We start from the raw sequence: 18,067 nt of genomic DNA, 5'->3' as shown, positions 1-18,067 counted from the left end.
TTTCACTGGATATTCAGTTGTTAAAATTTAGTACTTTAACTACTTATCAGCCCATCCCCTCTTTGTATCAAACACTGCTCATCCAAACCACCACAAAATATTGAACTGAATAAAAAAAAGGAGATGTTTAGAAGCATTACAGTCATGCTACTGGCATTACTCTTTCTGCTTTCGACTGGAAACATCTCTTTTGAACACTGGGAAGAGATTGGGTTTTAGCAATCTGTGGCAATGACAAACCATATGTTGCTTAGAATTTCAAAACTCTGCACCATAAACAAGACATTTTCTAAAAGGTAAGATACTGTCATGCCAAACAGACATTCTGCTTAAAGCAAGAGGTTTGTTGGATGCTGACACAAAAGGATGCCTTTCTCAATAGTGTTTTTCATTCGTAAGAGGGTTTTTTAAGTATCCACTGACATACCACTTTTAAATGTTTAAGCAGCAGACATTGGCTTTTGCCAATCTGTAAAGTGCTAAGAGCATATAAAAGGACATATACATACAATGTACATGGTAGTTCAGTTTCAGATTGATAGCATCCAGAAACCAGAAAGGTGACTCATACTGTAGCATGACTGAGAAGTACTGTTTCACTGCCTGCAAAAGTAGGCACTGAAACCAATGTTGCCTTTACCCGTGATGTTACTGTCACCTGCCCCAGCTCTGAAGGGGAAAGGTAATAGATCCACAGAATAATACTTGGGAGGCATTAACAGATACCATCTGTTTGAGGGCCTCGTTAACTGTTTCTCAACTCAGAAAGTGTTCTTGTAGCACAAGGACATAATGTCACAGTGTGGCATCTTTAGAGATCATTGAAGTGCAGTTTCACACACTACTTTAGTGTCAGGATTTGAAGTGTCAAATGCAATCTTTTGCACAATATTGATGTCTGTCCAGTGATAATCATGACTTTCACAGAGATGCTAGCTTGGATGTTAAACTGTTGTCTCTGGTGGTGAGCACTTTCATGTCTTCCAGCACAGCCAACCCAAGCTACTTTAACATTTCATTATTATTTGTTCACGCTAATAATGTCTTAAACATATTCCATTGCTTGGATGGCACAGTCCCTGCCATGCAGATCATTTACTCTCAGGTCTGACAGATTTCAGTGAAGCCTTAAATCTTAACGAGCATGTTTGATCAGGAAAGAGGTGTAATAGGTGCAGCCACCTGGGTTATTGCATGGGCAGCCCTGCAACTGTAGGATGTAGGACATCCCTGACAAAACAGAGCCCTCAGCAGAGGTGGAGGCTGTGATCCTGCAGAGGCTGGGCAGCAGCACAGCAAGGGTGCAGGACAACAGCTCAGGAGTGGCAGGCTGTCCCCATGTGAGTCACATCACCCTGAGGCACCTTGGGAGCAGATGTCCTTTCTCTCTGCTGGCTCCTCTCTTAGTTTTAGCACCCATGCCCCTGCTTGGCTCAACATGTTCTAACCTGAGACTCATCAGCATGCAGGAGAGAGAGTTGGGAAAGGCTGGCCTTGTCAGAAAGATGGAGTCATCAGGCAGGTAGAGGAGAAAGGCACTTGAGCTTAAAGCTTGTCATCTGTGCTGAATCCAGTTAAGCCAGAAAAGGAGCAACTGGGGAGGAGTTGACCAAACTTGTCTTCCAACAAATGCAGCTGTGGAAACTCATCCCAGGGGAAGGCTGAATGTTTGCAGAGATGGCAAATCTGATTGCAGCAGTCTCACCTCTGGCATGTGCAGCTGCTATTCCAACCATACACGTGCCTTGGAAGAGCAATTGTGTTGAGACTGCCAGCCCTCAGGAGGAAAAAAACAATGTGCCGAATATATGATCGGACTTGTTGGTCTGAAAGGCATGGTAGATTGCAGATATATGAGACAGAACAGCTCTGAAAAGTAATTTGCTTTGTGCTCTTGCTCCTGCCAAATCTCTTGATGTTTTGTGAATGAGTCCTGTTAGCTACTCACACATATTTCAGTGAAGGAATTATTATTTCCTCTGCTCGTATAGCACGCCACCCCCTTTGCATTGTCTGGGTAATGTGCACTAAATAAACCCCATAAAGTAGATCTCTTCCATGTTGTTTATAGGAGTATGATGGACTGATAGAGTCATGGAATTTAAATCACATTATCCCATCAAAAAATAAGAATACACCAAAGTAATCTCTTAAGTTTTGTTTTTGTTTTTTTTGAAGTGTTAACTTAGTCTTAGGGATGTTTTTATGGAGCTCATACAAAAAGCCTCACACAAGACTAGCTGGAAAAGTGCAGATGGCATTAACGATACGATGACCATCTGCTCTTCTGTTTTATCTTTAAGACAATTCTTTTTTAAAGTCATAAATTAAACCATTGTGTATTATTGTGGGAGTCTTTTTCCTTGCTAAGACTTTATGGCTGTGATTCATTTTCTTGTAGCTGCAGAATGAGAGCCTCTAGCAGCCCCTCAGATATGGACAAAGACAGAATCAGTAAATCTGTGCAGCTCAATACTGTTTACAGAAATGTAATTTTTGCATCAAAATTTTTGAGGGTCAAACCTTTCCGATTACAATATTAACCTAGTGCTTTGTAAATATTACTTAATATTCAGAACAGTTTTTGAATATGGTACAGTTATTTCTATCTGCATTCTAAAGCATGTAGACTTGGATTACACATAGACAACCATGTTTATTAGAAATAAAATTCTTTTCACTGCAATGAAGAAGAATTTTTTTTGAAATCTGCTTCTTTCTTAGGCAGTAGATGCTTTTATAGTGTAATTATTTCATTTTTTTAACTCACTGTGTTAACTTTATTTCCCAATCACTTCTCAGCAAGCTGATGAGCTGGAAAGTGCAAACAGAGAGCTTCAGAGGGGAACTTCAACAGCAGTAGTAGAAGAGTCAGGAAAACAGCAAATTCCCAAAGGCAGGGGAACCCCACAAGAAGTTCCCTTCCAGCTTCCTAAAATACTAGTACACAATTGCTCCACATTCTGCAGATCTCTACCCATCAGGCTAAGTCTGAAAGGACTTGTTTGTAGATCATACTCAAAATGACCCATTTGTCTTTTCCAAAGTTTCCCAGTGCCAGAACAACCTCTCCTAGATTTTTGGATTTTTGTAAAAACAGGCAGCTCTTCGAAAATGCAAATACGCGCACTCATGCAGAGAGTTCCTGTGACTGCAGTGGCTGCTAATCTTAGAGGGAACTGTCTAGTCCCTCTCACACACTTCCAGGGCTCCAGCTGCTTCCCGCGCTTTAGCCGGAAAATTCCAGCACACTGACCTGGCACTGACTCCTTGCTGTGGAAACACAATGGGATCCATTCTTCTATCTTGGACAAGTTATGCATATAAAACCCCTGTTGACTAAAAGGAGAATAGACCCCTTTAGGCCTGGCCTGACAAGACTCCTTTGAATGCTCACAGCATTTTTCAGTGAGCTGTGTTGAGAACGGAGAATACTTTCTCCCTTCCCCCTCCTTCACTCCTCCTCCCTTGCAGAAATCCATAGCAAATACCTACCACCTCTTATCTGTAAAAGGCTCCCAAAGACCCCCTCTGTTCTTGACATTCAGTTTCCTCTCTCTTTAACTTGGATGGAGACACACTTTTTATTTTAATGCAATTAATGTTCACTACTTGATTTTTCTGTCCACTTGCCCCATTCAAAAACCCAAATGGTTTGATGAAACTGAAAAATTAAGTCCTCCAAAATCCTCTGTTTTATTTTAATAGATATGTTTCATAGCAAGGAAACAACGTGGTTAAAATTACTCTGAGCCAGAATTATAAACAGTGCAGACAAAATACAGTATTTCAGATCAGCAATTCAGTAGTTGCCAATAAGAAAAGTGGCATCCATCTCACACATAACTGGCAAGATAATATTTCAGATAACTCCTAATTTTGATGGATGCTGTTGCTTTCTGTAACTTTTAGATGTTACATTGTGACACCACACCAATAACAGTTCAGCAAGGCAATCCAACCAGTTATGACAAAAAAAATTCTACCTGGCATGTTAATCTTTTCTCAGGCTCCTTCTTGCTTTCAGGGAAAAAAAAACAAAAACAAAAAAACAAAGAAAAGCAGGTCTGGACTCATTTAATGTGAAGAGACAAGCATTGCAGATACAAATTCTTGCACTGTGATTACCCAGATTTCTAATCCTGTACCCTGTAAAAGCAGAGGTTTTATTTGATGGGCAGAAACAACCATAATATAGTTATAAAAAGGATTTTATTGAGAGGTCTGCAACAGATAGAAGTTCCCCTATTGTCATCAGTGACTTTGGATCCAAGTTCCAAGAATATATCAAGTATAGAAACATTCTTTTTCATGCTAATAAAAATATACATTAAATAATATTTGGGTCATTTTTAACAGTTGATTGTTTATTTGTCAAACAATAATATATTTATAAGAAAAAAGTAGTAACCACTGATTTATTCTTTGAATTACTCAGAAAAAGTAGGATGGGAGTATATTTTATTTTATGGGATAATATCTTAGGTAAAATATCTTGTGTTGTTGATTTATAATACTGTAATGTAAAAAGTTGTGTAATGTAATACAGTATTGTAATACAAAAGTTGTATAATGTAATCATCTAGTGTTTATTTTATTATGTGTACCTTCTACTCAGAGGGTTGGCATTATTGTTCCTAACAGTGATGGATACAAGCAGATCATGCCCTATGACCTCTACCATCCCCTTCCTCGGTATGTAAAACAGTCAACCAGATGCTAGGCTTAACAAATCTATTTGTATTTCTTTTGTTCTTCTCTGTGCTTCTGCTTTACTCTCTGGCTAAATTAACAGATCCTGTTTCTCTAGACTCTTACAGATTAATGTAGAGATGTTCAAGTGCTAACCTGTTGTAATAAATTCTGTCAATGCAGAACTGAAATTAAAGCTTATCTGAAGGAGAAGTGCAGATTTATTATGTGATCCCTTTCTTTCTCCCGTTCCTCAACCCCACTTTTGCTTTTCATAACTTTCCTATTCTTGCCCTTTACTCCTCTCTGAGCCAAAATATAATCTGTGGCTTTGTTATGAACCACAAGATTTTCTCTCCCTCGCCTCCATTTTGCTGTTTCTTGCATGCCTGTAAGTTGTGAGATTTTGGGTTTTGACCACATTAGTGTTGTTTTCTGTTCCTATAAACCATGCTAATACCTTTCCCAGGGGCATTAGTTCATTGGCTTTTCTAAGAAATAGGTGATCAGGGCAGGAATAGGATCAAGACCTGATTTCTATCATTAATTATCTCACAATTAAAATGTCTTTAATGTAAGGCTCAAGATTCTCATGGAAATAATCAGATGAGTAATTATTTTTATAGCAGTGAATAAGACTGTTGTGATGAAAAATTTTGATAGCTGAAGGATAATAACCTCTAGGTTTTGAAATACTGCCTGGACATGCAAAAGTATTGTGCTGTGTTTTCTTCTTCATTAATTTATTGTGTCATGCATTATGAAATCACAGAAAGAACCCTCCAGACAACTTGATAGTCTCCTCCAGGTGTGGAAACAACCTCCATCCAATTATATTAAGGCCTGATGCACAGAGGTTTCAGCATCAGTGTAAAAATGCAGTGTGTTCACACCCCACAGTCTCCAGCCAAAATATGGACCAACCTCCAACTTAGAATGAAACTATCTGCTATATTTAAGCTACTTGAAATTGCTAAGGTTGCCTAAGACACCTGGAAACTTGTCCCAAAGACTTCAGGAAACTCCCTAGTGTTATCCATTTTTAAGGCTAGGATAAGATGGCTCAGATGGGCTGAGCCATCAAATTTTGAGCTAAGCAAATTTTGCAGTTCATGAATTTCAGTTTGGGGCCTCTTTGTGCTAGGTGTTTGTGCTAGTAAGAAACCTTAGCTGTATGTTGGGAAAGTTGTTCAGAAGAGCCACAGAAAACACATATAAGTAGAAATATTCCTAAAATTACATCTTTGTAAAATATGTGGCTTATGACCAGCACATGATTATGTCTGTGCATGGTATAAAAATTGTTCCACCACTCCTAGACAGAATTAATCAGTGGCTTTACTACTCATAAACAACTTTTAATTTAAGCCATTTCACATTGAGTTTTATGGTGCTACTGGACAGTAGCCAGGTGAGGGTATTGCTAGGTATACTGGAGCTAATGAGAAGATTGTAGGCTGATATGATGTAAAATTAGAGAGAAAGATAAGTATTTTTCATTTTGCTCAGCAATATTTGGGATCCTGTATTTGTTACTTAACAAAAATATTTCCTTTGTTTTAAGTGAGACAATAAAAGTCCTCAGCTTTCACTTCTCTTCCTTCTTGTCTGAAGGAGGAAAGAGGTGGGATGTTTTTCAGAAAAACTGAAATCTTTTGACCAAACTTCTTGTTTCAAACAGTGTTTTGTAATGCCATTATGAAAACGACATTTGCCTTGTGGAATATTAAATGATTTAATGAAATGTTTCCAGGTGGGCAGAACACACATACTTCTGTGCTTCAGTCATGCACAATAATATATAGGAATAGCCACACTAGATCGTGGGAATGGTCCCACATCCAATCTGTGACAAAGGCTTGAATATAAGAGAGGCAATACCAGACTATTTTGTGTGGACAGATATGTATGTATATATATAAAGTAATACATATCTTATAGCATATGCATCACTAAAAAAAGGACTATTCTCATAAGTATACATAACTTTTCAGAACATGCATATATTGTTCTTAGGAATTTTCCTCACATTCTCAATGGCACTTGCAGAGAAAAGATGGCTTCTCCGCTTCTCTCACTGCCTTAACTGTAAGGAAACAAGATCCACCTGGTTTATCCATCTGAGGACATGAATCATACAAATATAGTCACATTTTCTTTTTGATAATTTCCTCTCATTTTTATTTCTTTTTTCTCTTCTGAGTTGCTTGCTTGGAAAAAACACTGCTTTTTTCCCTTTATGTTCTGCAAAAGGGGCATCAGTCTCACAGCACACTGAGTTTCCTGTGATTTCTTTGTCTGGGCAAAGATTCCCCAGAATATGAGAAATTATGAAAATATGATAATCCCATCAATTAAAAAAAAAAAAACTAAGTAAAAAGCATTTAGATTTTCTGTAGCACTAGTAATTGGATTAGTGGGAGAGAGGAGATTTCATATTATTAACAGTGGTGTAAAAGACACCAGCCATGAGCATGCTTTGCTGCTGTGGACACCTGTGAAAACAGATACATGATTAATTTTTACTGACGTTACCCCAGTAAAAAAACTGAGCTGAGCCAAGCTAAACCAAACAAAAACAAAACAAAACAAACCATAACCAAACAAAAAACCCCATACAAACAAGAAACCTTGTAGATAGCAGTTTATGCATTTTGGGGGTACAGGTGGGGGTGGGAACAAGAAGGGTAATGTTTCCTGATGCCTCTTTGTTTTCCCAGATGGGAAAGTACCCCCTGGACCGCCTGTTCCTCATCCTGTGGAGGGGGCATTCAAAGCCGCAGCGTCTCCTGTGTGGAAGAGGACATTCAGGGGCACATCAGTCCCGTGGAAGAATGGAAATGCATGTATACTCCAAAGATGCCTGTTGTCCAGCCTTGCAATATATTTGACTGTCCAAAGTGGCTTGCTCAAGAATGGTCTCCGGTAATCAGTTTAGTTTTGTCGGTTTTGTGCTTAGCACACTAGGGAAAATATCTTAAATTATACTTCAGTTAGGTTTTGGAAGTTAGGACATTTACTGTTTTCTCTCATTACCAACACCTCTGTTTTAAATTACACTATTTGTCTAACTGCAAAGTAACCACGCAGGAAAAATATATTAATAAGATGAACATGAGCAAAGAGAATGATGGAAAAATAAATCTGCTCTGTAACATTATTTTGTGATCTTCTACTAAGAATAGACTGGGAATATAAGTGAAATGCACAAAAAACCCACCAATAAGCATGTCATGGTATTTCTGTATTACAGTATTTCAGTCATAAATTGAAACTCAAAATCACTTAGAAATTTCAAGAAGCACATAAATCTGTATATGACTCTGCTCTTTGATACCTGTATTTATCTGTCTCTGACTTGCCTTTCCTTCTCTATGAAAGTAAATGTCTTGGAAATGTCCTTCCACAAAAGTAGTGAAATATTTAAACTTTGTAATTAAAGACTTGGCTTGAATGTATTTTCTCACCACCTCAGTTTCAAAACAAGTAAATTGTGCTTTAGCAGCTAGGCTAGCTTACCTACAGATGAGGTGTTCTCGACCAATTGTAAAGTGTTTGCTGATTTTCAGATGAAAGCTGCTGTTCAAGAGCAAGACAACATTGGTAACATCCATAGTGCTTCCAGCTGATTAGTAGTTTTGATTGTCTCCTGTGCAACCAATTTTGAAACAATCTGTGCAGGGGGTAAAAGTTGATGAACCACAGCAAAATAAATTAAAATAAAAAAAAAAAAAAAACTTAAGAAAGTTTCTGAGGGAAGAAAGCCTGGTAGTTTCCCATTCTGTTTGGTGCTTTTTTCCAGAATAGCTGAGTGTAATCCCTGTTGACGCATAAACCCCTGTACTTTGTCCAAGCAAAACAGAGTGGCTCCAAATGAAACTGACAGGGTGTTACTGAGCATATCCAATATGGGACAGATGGCTAGGAGCCAAGTAGGCAACATTGTGAAGGTGGCACTGCAAGAGAAGTCCAGCAGCAAAATGTCCAAATCAAGTAAATGTTCTGAGCAAAAAGGCAAAAGTTTCTGTCAATTTTACACTTTATTTATAGTTATCAAATATTATGACTATTTTATTTTCAAGTTTGGGTGTTTCTGCATCATGTTTGGCTCTCTTATGTTGCATATTCCCCTTATATTTGTCATTGCTATGTGTGACTTTTTTTTCCTCCTTTTCATTTTCTCCTTTCATGTTTTTTTTCAATCCAGTGCACTGTGACCTGTGGACAAGGACTCAGATACCGTGTTGTCCTCTGCATTGACCACAGGGGGATGCATACAGGAGGCTGCAGTACTAAAACAAAGCCACACATAAAAGAAGAATGTGTTGTACCCACTCCTTGCTACAAGCCCAAAGGTAATGAGGCAAAATGCTTCTTGTAAATTTTTCAGAGCTCTTTCATGTTCAGCCGTTTTGTTTTGCTGCTGGGATCACTGTTTCCACCTGCAACTGAGTTATGATTTTGCACCTGTCTGTTCCTGTCTGCCTAACAGCAGCTTGGAGTGAGTGCTGACCTCTTTTGTCTTGCAAGGCTTGGGCTTTTCATAGTTAATTTGTGGTCCAGCAGACTAAGCAATAGAAATGTAAATTTGGCTGTATTTTCACTGTTTACATCTGAGCCAAATGCAGCAAGACACAAAAGAGATCTTGTGTTGCAAACCATCCGAAACTGACTTCTGCCTAGAAGGATGCAAGGCCAGCTAGGAAAGCTTTGCTTACCTCTATCTACCATGAAATGTCTTCAAACAGGAGTCGTCAGGGTACAAAGTAAATTACTCCTTTCTGGAAGCCCACCCTTGCAAGAGCATGACATCTTTACCCCTCATAACATCTTGTGCTGCCCTTTGTGGTACATGCACACATAATTTCTGAATACAGGCAATTACTTCCATCTTCCATTTTTTCACATGGAATGAAAAGTCCTGTGCAAAGCTTGGTGTAATTTGGTTTAGTTTCTCTCCTCATCTTTGTTCTGCAACACCCTCACAATTTTCCTTTCAAAATGCAAGGTGTAATGTTTGAATATCTGTAAATTTGAAGGCTGAGCAGTGGTTTCAGAAGAGTGTTGGACTAGATGGTGTCCAAAGATGCCATCCAAACCAAATTATTCTAGTTTTAGGCTAGAAATTTGTCCTTTTTATTTCACACAACTAGAGTGAGAAATTTAGGGCAAAAGGGGTAATGAACCTTTCATCTACTGAATGTTTTAGTCCTATACTGATTTTTTTTTTTGACAGCTAGACTAACACAAAGCAGGAAACAGTCTTCCTAGTTGACAGAATCAACAAGGCAAAAAATGTGCAAGTCGTTCTTCTCCTAACACACTCTGCAAAAAGAAATAGAAGGCAAATTTTTCATATAATTTATTTCATTTTAGTTTATTCAAGCCCTAAGGCACTCTATGTTGCATCAATAATGGGAAAAAATAGGATGTCACTATATTAAGTAGTGATTTTCAGTTTTTATAGAGAATGTATATTCATCTAATACAACTTTGTATGTAATATAAGTGTTTTTACTGGAAATGTTTTAAAAGAAAATATTTTACTTTAATCTCCAAAGGTAAATTTTTCTCCTTAGCTTATGTTAGAAGTGCTTTTTGTTCATTTTTCTGTCAAAGCATTCTGTACAACATCAACATTTCTAATCCTCTAACAAATTTTACAGTGTAGATGCTAATTAACTATACCTGTATAAAAAGAAAGGTTATTTTAAAAAACCACAAAACAGGCTATGTTAGACAAGAATTTTGCTTTTTACAAGCACTTGCATCTAAGCAAAAAAAAATCACACAGGTAAGATATGACTTTCCAAAACCCATAAAACAAACTGTAGAACACAGAAATATTTCCTACATATTCTGGATGATTATTAAAATATAGATTAATCTAAGAGCTGTGATGGCATTCATCCTTAAATGGCACTAATATGATAGATGAAGAGCTTGGAAAGCTGTTTTTAAGATAGAGGAATAGTAACTCTATTATTGTCCCTCTTTTTCTCAGTTAATAACTTGCTCCGAGGAAATTTGCATGACTAAAATTGCAGTAGCTGTGCAAATTGTAGGTGATTCTTCCTCTGTGATACAACTGAGAGATGGAAAATTTCATGTGCATGTGTGAAATGTTCTGCAAAATAGAGCCACAGAAAATTCCTGACTATTCTGAATGACATTAACCTGCTCCTGTTGGCGAGTACAAGTCCATCCTTACACAAACCAAAAAGGCTTAGGTGATTGTGAGAAGCAAATAGGTTTGGCTCTGGTTCTCCTCAGTAGTCTGAGTCTCACTGCATTTTGTATTGTTTCCCCTGATCCTAGCCCAGAATGTTCTGCTGAAGTGCAGAGCTCCTTCTCAGCATTTAGTGCCAAATTTGCCCTTGCTTTATACCCCTGTAGAGCTAAAACAGCTCTGCTGCCTTCAGCTCAACTCCTCAGCTCTGACATTGCATTAGAGTGGAGTTTGGCTTGCAAAGCAGCACGGCCCTGCATACCCCAGAGCAGAGCAGCTCACTACCCTGTGTGCACATCCGGGAGAGGGAGAAAAGCAGCTCCACTGTTTTCCATCAGGAATGACAGAAAAAGTATCAAGTTCATTTTTTTAAATCCACATAGCTGATGAACTGATAAATTGAGTTGAAAAGCATAGCTCGGTCATTTAATTACAGTTTTCCTGTTTTTTGAATCACTCATCAAAGGAGGATCTTCTTTATTTTTGTAATCTACCAAAACCAAGCTCAGCGTGTCTTCTGACATGCTGAAATTTAAAAGTAGACACAGGCATGTTACACATTTTGCCTTGTGTGATGCAGGCCTGTTATACTTGCAAGTTTCCCTCCAAAAAAATACTTTCCAAAGTGCCCACTTTACAGTCCCATTGTGTAGTCTGAAAGGGGATAATTTTAATTTGCCTGTCTGGCTTTAGGCTACTATAGCCCTTCTACCTGCAGCAGTAAAATATTCTGGCCATACAACATTGTAAATGATATAGTCCAGGTGATTAAAGAGTTTTTTCTCTCCCCTGTGTTCTCCTTTCTCTTTCTCCTCTTTCTGCTTGGCCCCCATGTGTGTGGGGGTACCCATACATCACACCCATGCTTGGTGAGCCCAGGGAGGGTGGCACACACAGCAGTGTTACCACATGCTTTCTATTTTCACATGCTTGTGTTTGCTTCATAGAGAAACTTCCTGTGGAAGCAAAGTTGCCATGGTTTAAGCAGGCTCAAGAGCTGGAGGAAGGAACAGCCGTATCTGAAGAGCCCTCGTAAGTCTCAAAAATCTGCTTACAACAGGTTCTGGTTATGTGGTCCTGAGAAGCTGTGGTTGCTCCCTCTCCAGAGGTGTTCAAGGCCAGGTTGCATGGGGCTCTGAGCAACCTGGTCTAGGTGGAAGTTGTCCCTTCCCAAAGCACGGAGAGTGGGAGCTAGAGAATCCCTAAGGTCTTTTCCAATCCAAAGCCTCTGTGATTCTGTGTTTCCATGTGGGAGCCCGGGACTTGCGCAGAACTAGCTGCCTCTCTTTCAATCTCTTGAATGTATTTGGCTTCTGCTACAGAGTAAAGGATGAACCCAGCCCTGTGGAAATCTATGGTCTTAAGGCTGTATCATACTTAGGTGCAAAGAGGAAGATTTCAAGAGGGTAAATGCAGATTTAATTTAATCAAATGGGCGTATTTTATGTGAGATCATTACAAGAGTATTATAATAAAAGAGCATCCACCTATGTATGTTCTCTAGTACCACTATATCTTCACAGCTTGGCAGCTTTATTGATTTTATCAATACCCCTGTGAAGCAAGAAGCAAAAAAAAAGCAGCCAGTGATTATTCCCTTTTGTCTTTTTCCTCAAGGAAAAGCATAGTAACAGCAAAAAAAAGAGATAAATTTTACCAGAAAATAAACTAGAATCCTGTGATGCATACCACATAAGCCTAGAGCAATGAAACTGAGAAATTATAAGTATTCTTATGTTTTATTATAAGTACAAAAACTTGGATGTTTTTGTCTGAAACTGTGATAAATCCATGCTATAATTGCAACTTCTGTACATAGTGTCCATCAATATCCAATTCCTTGTGTCTGAGCACATGGCATTTTTTATTACAACTCCAACTATGTATTAGATTAAGAAAACATAAAAATGAAAAACATTTTTATGCAATATAATTGCAGTTTTGGCATAATTAGCCTTAATTGAAGTAATTAGAAACTGAAACATTGCCAGCGAGCTGGAGACATATGTAATAAGTCCTCAAAAACAAAAAAAATATCCAGCTGCTATATGTATATATGCATACATATAGACAAATATATGTATACAGAGGCGTTTATACACGCACATGCACAGACAAATATAAATTCATATCTTTATATATATTTGTAGCAGCTATCACATATAGCTGATCTCATAGAATAATGAGATCTTTAACTGCTTCCAGAGTTCCATAGACTTTATAGGTTGATTAATCCAGAGTCAAAGCCTAGAAAATTTTATATTTGTGGATATACTAATTTTTCATTTGGAAAGCGCATTTCCTTGTGATTTTTCTCATGGCTATACTAAATTACTTAGTTAAATGTGTATTTATCAACCTGCAAATAATCCTTGGGAACATACAGAAAATAGGAACAATACTGATATGCTGTTATGTGGTCATATTCAGAGTAATTTTTTACACTAAGAAATTTTTTGATCATTTTTGTCAACAAGGTTGATTGCACTGTAGAAAAGGAGTGTAGGTATATATATGTTTGTGTGTGTGTGTATATACATATATGGGTATATATAGCCTTAGGTATTAACAAGAAGGGATTTGTAGAGAATAGGCATAACCTGTTGTTTGTCATGATGCATATTTTAACAAAATATTGTGGAAAACATTACAGGTATATTGTGATACTAAAACAGTCCTTGAGAGATCTAAAGGGAAAGGGATTTAAGAATTTCAAATTGTTTTCAAGTGCAGTTATGTCACCTCTATACTTCATGCTGCATTGGAGGAGGCCGTTTTCTGCAAAGACTGCTGCATTTACTGCAAGGCTCCAGCTGTGCCACTGGGATGCTGTTATTCCCATTCTGGACAGTGGGCCATTGTCCAGACTAGATTCAGTCTGCCATGAGGTGACATTTCTTACACTTGTATTCTCCCTGCAAGGCAGACCTCTAGGAGTATTTCTAATCTAAATTTTAGGCTGATGAGAAACCTAGCTAATATAAATTCAAGTGCAGATTTTTATATCTGTTGACTAACAGGAATAATAAAGGGCACAAAGTCAAGGTCTTCACACAAGCTTTCCCAGAACTCAGAGATGCCTTGAGTTTCCTTTAGAATGATTTTTGGTGATAAGGCATGAGACAGGAAAACCAAATAAAAAATTAGAAAATTTGTGCTGGAAGAACCATCCATGCAATCCCCATTTGTAAACTGTAACGTCCATCTGGACATTGTTCTGTAAATATCTAATCTCTTTCAGGAATCTTGAGCAGTGAACTTCCACCTAAAATTGGTTTTGGTGCCTCACTATTAACACTGCTTTTCATTAATGTCTGACTTTTAGCAGTTATTCACTTTAGGTCCTGATTATTAGATTGAAAAACTGTGCTTAACAATATAAAAAAGGAGACAAAACATTTAGAACACACCAAAGTACAAGGGACAATCAACTTTGGGGCCAGCTTTCATTCAGCTGTGTAGGGATTTCAAACACACTAAGAGCAAGGTGTATTCCCTGATAATACACTTTTTGGCCAGTGTTGCTGCAGCTGGGCAGAGACACAATGTAATACTCCACGGCTCACCACTCTTACAGATGTCAGGCTACCACCCATATATTTTGGCTGATGAATGATCATATTATGGCTGATTAAATGACTTTCCTATTCACTCTGTGTTGGAGCAGCAATTACCAACTCCATTACTCCACTTGGGCAGACATCAGCACAGATTCATTCTTTTCCCTCACTTCATCTGAGGCTCTTGCCACCAAGTCCCTGAGTGCCCCCATTCTCCTCTACAGACAGGGCCATTCTTTGTAGCCAGTAGACCACTCTTCCCTGACCACTGTGACCCTTTCTCCCTTATCCTTCTTCAGAAAAAGAAAACAAAGCTCAGCTATAAGCAATTCTATTGTCTTTCTCAAAGTTTATATTGAGAATCAGCATATTTCTTCTATGAATTGAGTTCTCGCATTTGTGAATCTCTGTATTAATGTCTTCTGATTTTTGTTACTTTCTACTGAATATTATTTTGGTTATGAAATTGCACACTATGATTTATAAAGCTACAGTATTTCTCACATACTATCCTTCCACCTGTAATTTGTGTTCATTCTCAGATATGCGCTGCCAGAGCACCAGATGCCGCAATTTTATTCCATCTGTGTATAATGCCTTCCATAATTTATATCTCCAGGAATTTCTAATGCAAACAAGTCTTACAGTTGAATTTTGTCTGTATATGTCTATCTGTCAGTTGCCTTCCTCTTCTCTCAGTAATGTCTGAATTTATTACTATTAACTGATTCTGACAGAGGTATAAAATTATCACAGAGAATTTTAGTCCCCTGTCAAACTTGGTTGATATTCTTCAGAAAATTCAATGGAAGTTTTCTACACGTGTCACTGAAATAAAAGACTGAGTAGAATTCCACAGTTGAAGGAAAGGTTTTAAAGGAGTTCAGTCCTTAAAAGACAGAAAAGTATCCACTTGGGCATTCAGTCTTCAATGTAAATCCATGTTAAATATTTCTTTATTGGTTCTGCTGCTCAAAGAATTAATCACAACCAATTTAGCCACTTCAAGTCTAGAGGGAATAGTTATGTTTGGGTTGTCTGACCTACTGCATGCCTAAATGGGATAAATTAAAAATTAATTGCTGACAGAACTACTATGAAACATTCCATGTTGGTAGCAAAGTATTGTAATATATGTCAGCACAAATGTTTAAGGTGAGAAGGCCTTGCTGTCCTGTGTTGAGGTACATGTTGTTCCCCTATTGCTGTCCATCCCTGAACTGACCATTCACCAGGAATTAGAAATTAGCTGAGGAAGGAGCCACTGTATCTGTCTGTCTGTCCTCTTCCTCTAGAATTCATTACACCAGCACAGAGTGAGAGCCAGAAAGAATAGCAGTTGTGATTAAAAAAGCATGGGGTTTTCTATGTATAATGAGATTAGGTTTATGAGTAGTGGAGGGTTTCTTAAGAGATTTCTCACTTTTGAAAATGCTTTTGTATGTTAACACCATGTCCAAATTGTAATATACTGCTATAAACAACCCTGGTGCTAGCCAAAAAAAAAAAAAAAAAAAAGGTGGGGGGGGAATGGCAGATTGATGGGGGAGTGGGCAAACAATAATATCTGGATGCCAGATGGCACCATCATAGTGATGGGGCCAGTTCAGTAAAAAACAAAGGGAAATTCCTGACATGCATTAGCAGGGGTGACAAAGCCCTTAGGGAATTGGATATGGACAGAAAGACCAGTGTGGCAGAGGCACCCAATATCTCTCTTACTTTTCAGTAGGTATTTATGTTTCTAAAGACACATAAGTTATTTTAATTTGATTTTCCGTATTGAACAGTTTCCATTGTTCCTTTATACCTGGTTCACAGGTTAGAAAGTAAGTTTAAAACTTCCTATTACAGCTGTCCTGTAAAAATTGAGCATGTTCTGATTGTTGGATTGCCAAAAAAAAAGGTAGTGAGGACATATATAGCTTTATCTACTGAGCCACTCCTTGTCCACTTCAGATTCATAGAGTGAAAAGGAAGAATCCTCATGTTAAGATCTGATATAAATGGCTGGTCAAAGGGAAGGTCATCAATGCATGCATTAGCTAAGGATTGCTATTTACTCATTCAAGGACCCACTATACACAGTCATAGCTACTTAAGATTTATGTTAAGGGCAGGAACAGTTATCGTTCCCTGTGGAGAAAGGCAGCAGTGAATAAAAAGCACCAACAGCATCGAATAAAGAGACAAACCTGAAGGAAAAGTCACATTCAAGCAACTTAAAAGAAACTATAGAGGGACTGAATGGAATCACTCTGATTGGAATTGGACCTGTGCAGCTGCCTCCAGTTTTAATACTCTTACAGATGGAGCCTGATATTTTCTTGATAAGTGGTAATGACCACTGTTTCACATCTCTGAATAATGACACAGCAGCTATCCAGTGCTGTTATGTGAGCATCCTGTGGTGTTACCCAGGCCTTAAAACCTGTGAAAAGGTGGTGTTTCCTCAAGGAAAAGGAGAGGTTTGCATTTCAGCTCAAGACAAGGAGTCTGGAAGTCTGTGCTCAGTTCTGGATCTATCACAGAAAATTCCCAAGCCTTCAAACAAGCCACTGAACATTTAATTTCACCAGTAGTATCTGAGTTTAGAGATCTCAATAGATGTGTGTCTCTGCCTTAGAACACCAGTCCCACTGGTATGTGCATGTCTCAAAACCTCAGACTTATCTAAGCCATGGATTTAACCAATGGTGTTTTAAAACAAGCAAATAATCAAACAAAGCAAGAGGAGAAAAAGCAACAAACAAAAAAACATTAAGCAATAAAAATTATGGGCAATACTTAATTACGTAGCAGTGAAGAAAATTAGCTATTTTTCTCCATAGCTCAAAGCACGCCAGTATGTGTACACTTGGTTTTCCTCATAAAATATTGCAAGTAACCATGTCCTCGACAGAAGAGGCTGTTGCTACATACATCAAGAGTTTTGAAAATCTCTGAAACACTCAGCAGAGTTCTCTGTGGGTCTCAGTCTGAACCCACGGTGAGCTGCTGTGAAAGGTCTCCCACTATTGAGCATTGACATTGTGTTCTGAATTCTCTTCTGACTTCTCCAGTTACGTATATGTTTCTATATGGAAGGGAATATACATCAGTCCTTAGCTGAAGGAATGAGTTATTGCCTTTGTCTTGTTTGTTAGGTTTGTTGTTAGAAGGACGATTATTACACTGGGATTTAATTAAACAATATGGAATGACAACTGAAACACCTCAATGTTGCGGTGTTAAGCAATATCCTGTCTCTCAGGTGTACCAACGTCTTCCCCTCCCCCTTGCCCCCTTCCTGACTGCTTTCTCTCAAGTTCCACATTCCAGTAAGGGCGTTGTGTGATTGGCAGAAGTTCAAAAGATGCTTCTCAGACCTGGGGTCATTGGCCTGTCCAGGTGTCATTGTCTCCTGAGACTCTACCCCTCCCACCTGGTTGGTGGCTCACCTATCCTTTCCCTCCTCCCTCCCTGGGAGCTTAAAAGACACAGAGACCATGCAGTCGGGATTCTGTTGGAGCTGTTACCAAGATTCAGAGCTCTGTGATCCTGGAATAAAACCCTGGATTTAACCCTCCGGTGGAATCCGCTCTCT

The 18,067-nt window shown here is 38.4% G+C and overlaps 1 protein-coding gene across 1 annotated transcript in view; it reads left to right on the top strand.

The window, feature by feature from the left end:
• ADAMTSL1 (ADAMTS like 1) overlaps positions 1–18,067 on the top strand; it is a 178,290-nt gene that overhangs the window by 81,318 nt on the left and 78,905 nt on the right. The window contains exons 10-13 of the mRNA XM_059874000.1: positions 4,645–4,695; positions 7,413–7,617; positions 8,900–9,047; positions 11,869–11,953. Of these exons, the coding sequence (XP_059729983.1) occupies positions 4,645–4,695; positions 7,413–7,617; positions 8,900–9,047; positions 11,869–11,953 (489 nt within the window). The remainder of the gene's footprint in view (positions 1–4,644; positions 4,696–7,412; positions 7,618–8,899; positions 9,048–11,868; positions 11,954–18,067) is intronic.

The sequence above is a fragment of the Haemorhous mexicanus genome, chromosome Z (assembly GCF_027477595.1).
Source record: "Haemorhous mexicanus isolate bHaeMex1 chromosome Z, bHaeMex1.pri, whole genome shotgun sequence".
Taxonomy (NCBI): Eukaryota; Metazoa; Chordata; class Aves; order Passeriformes; family Fringillidae; genus Haemorhous; species Haemorhous mexicanus.
The sequence above is the reverse complement of the archived record's forward strand: the minus strand, read 5'-3'. Positions and strand labels throughout refer to the sequence as shown.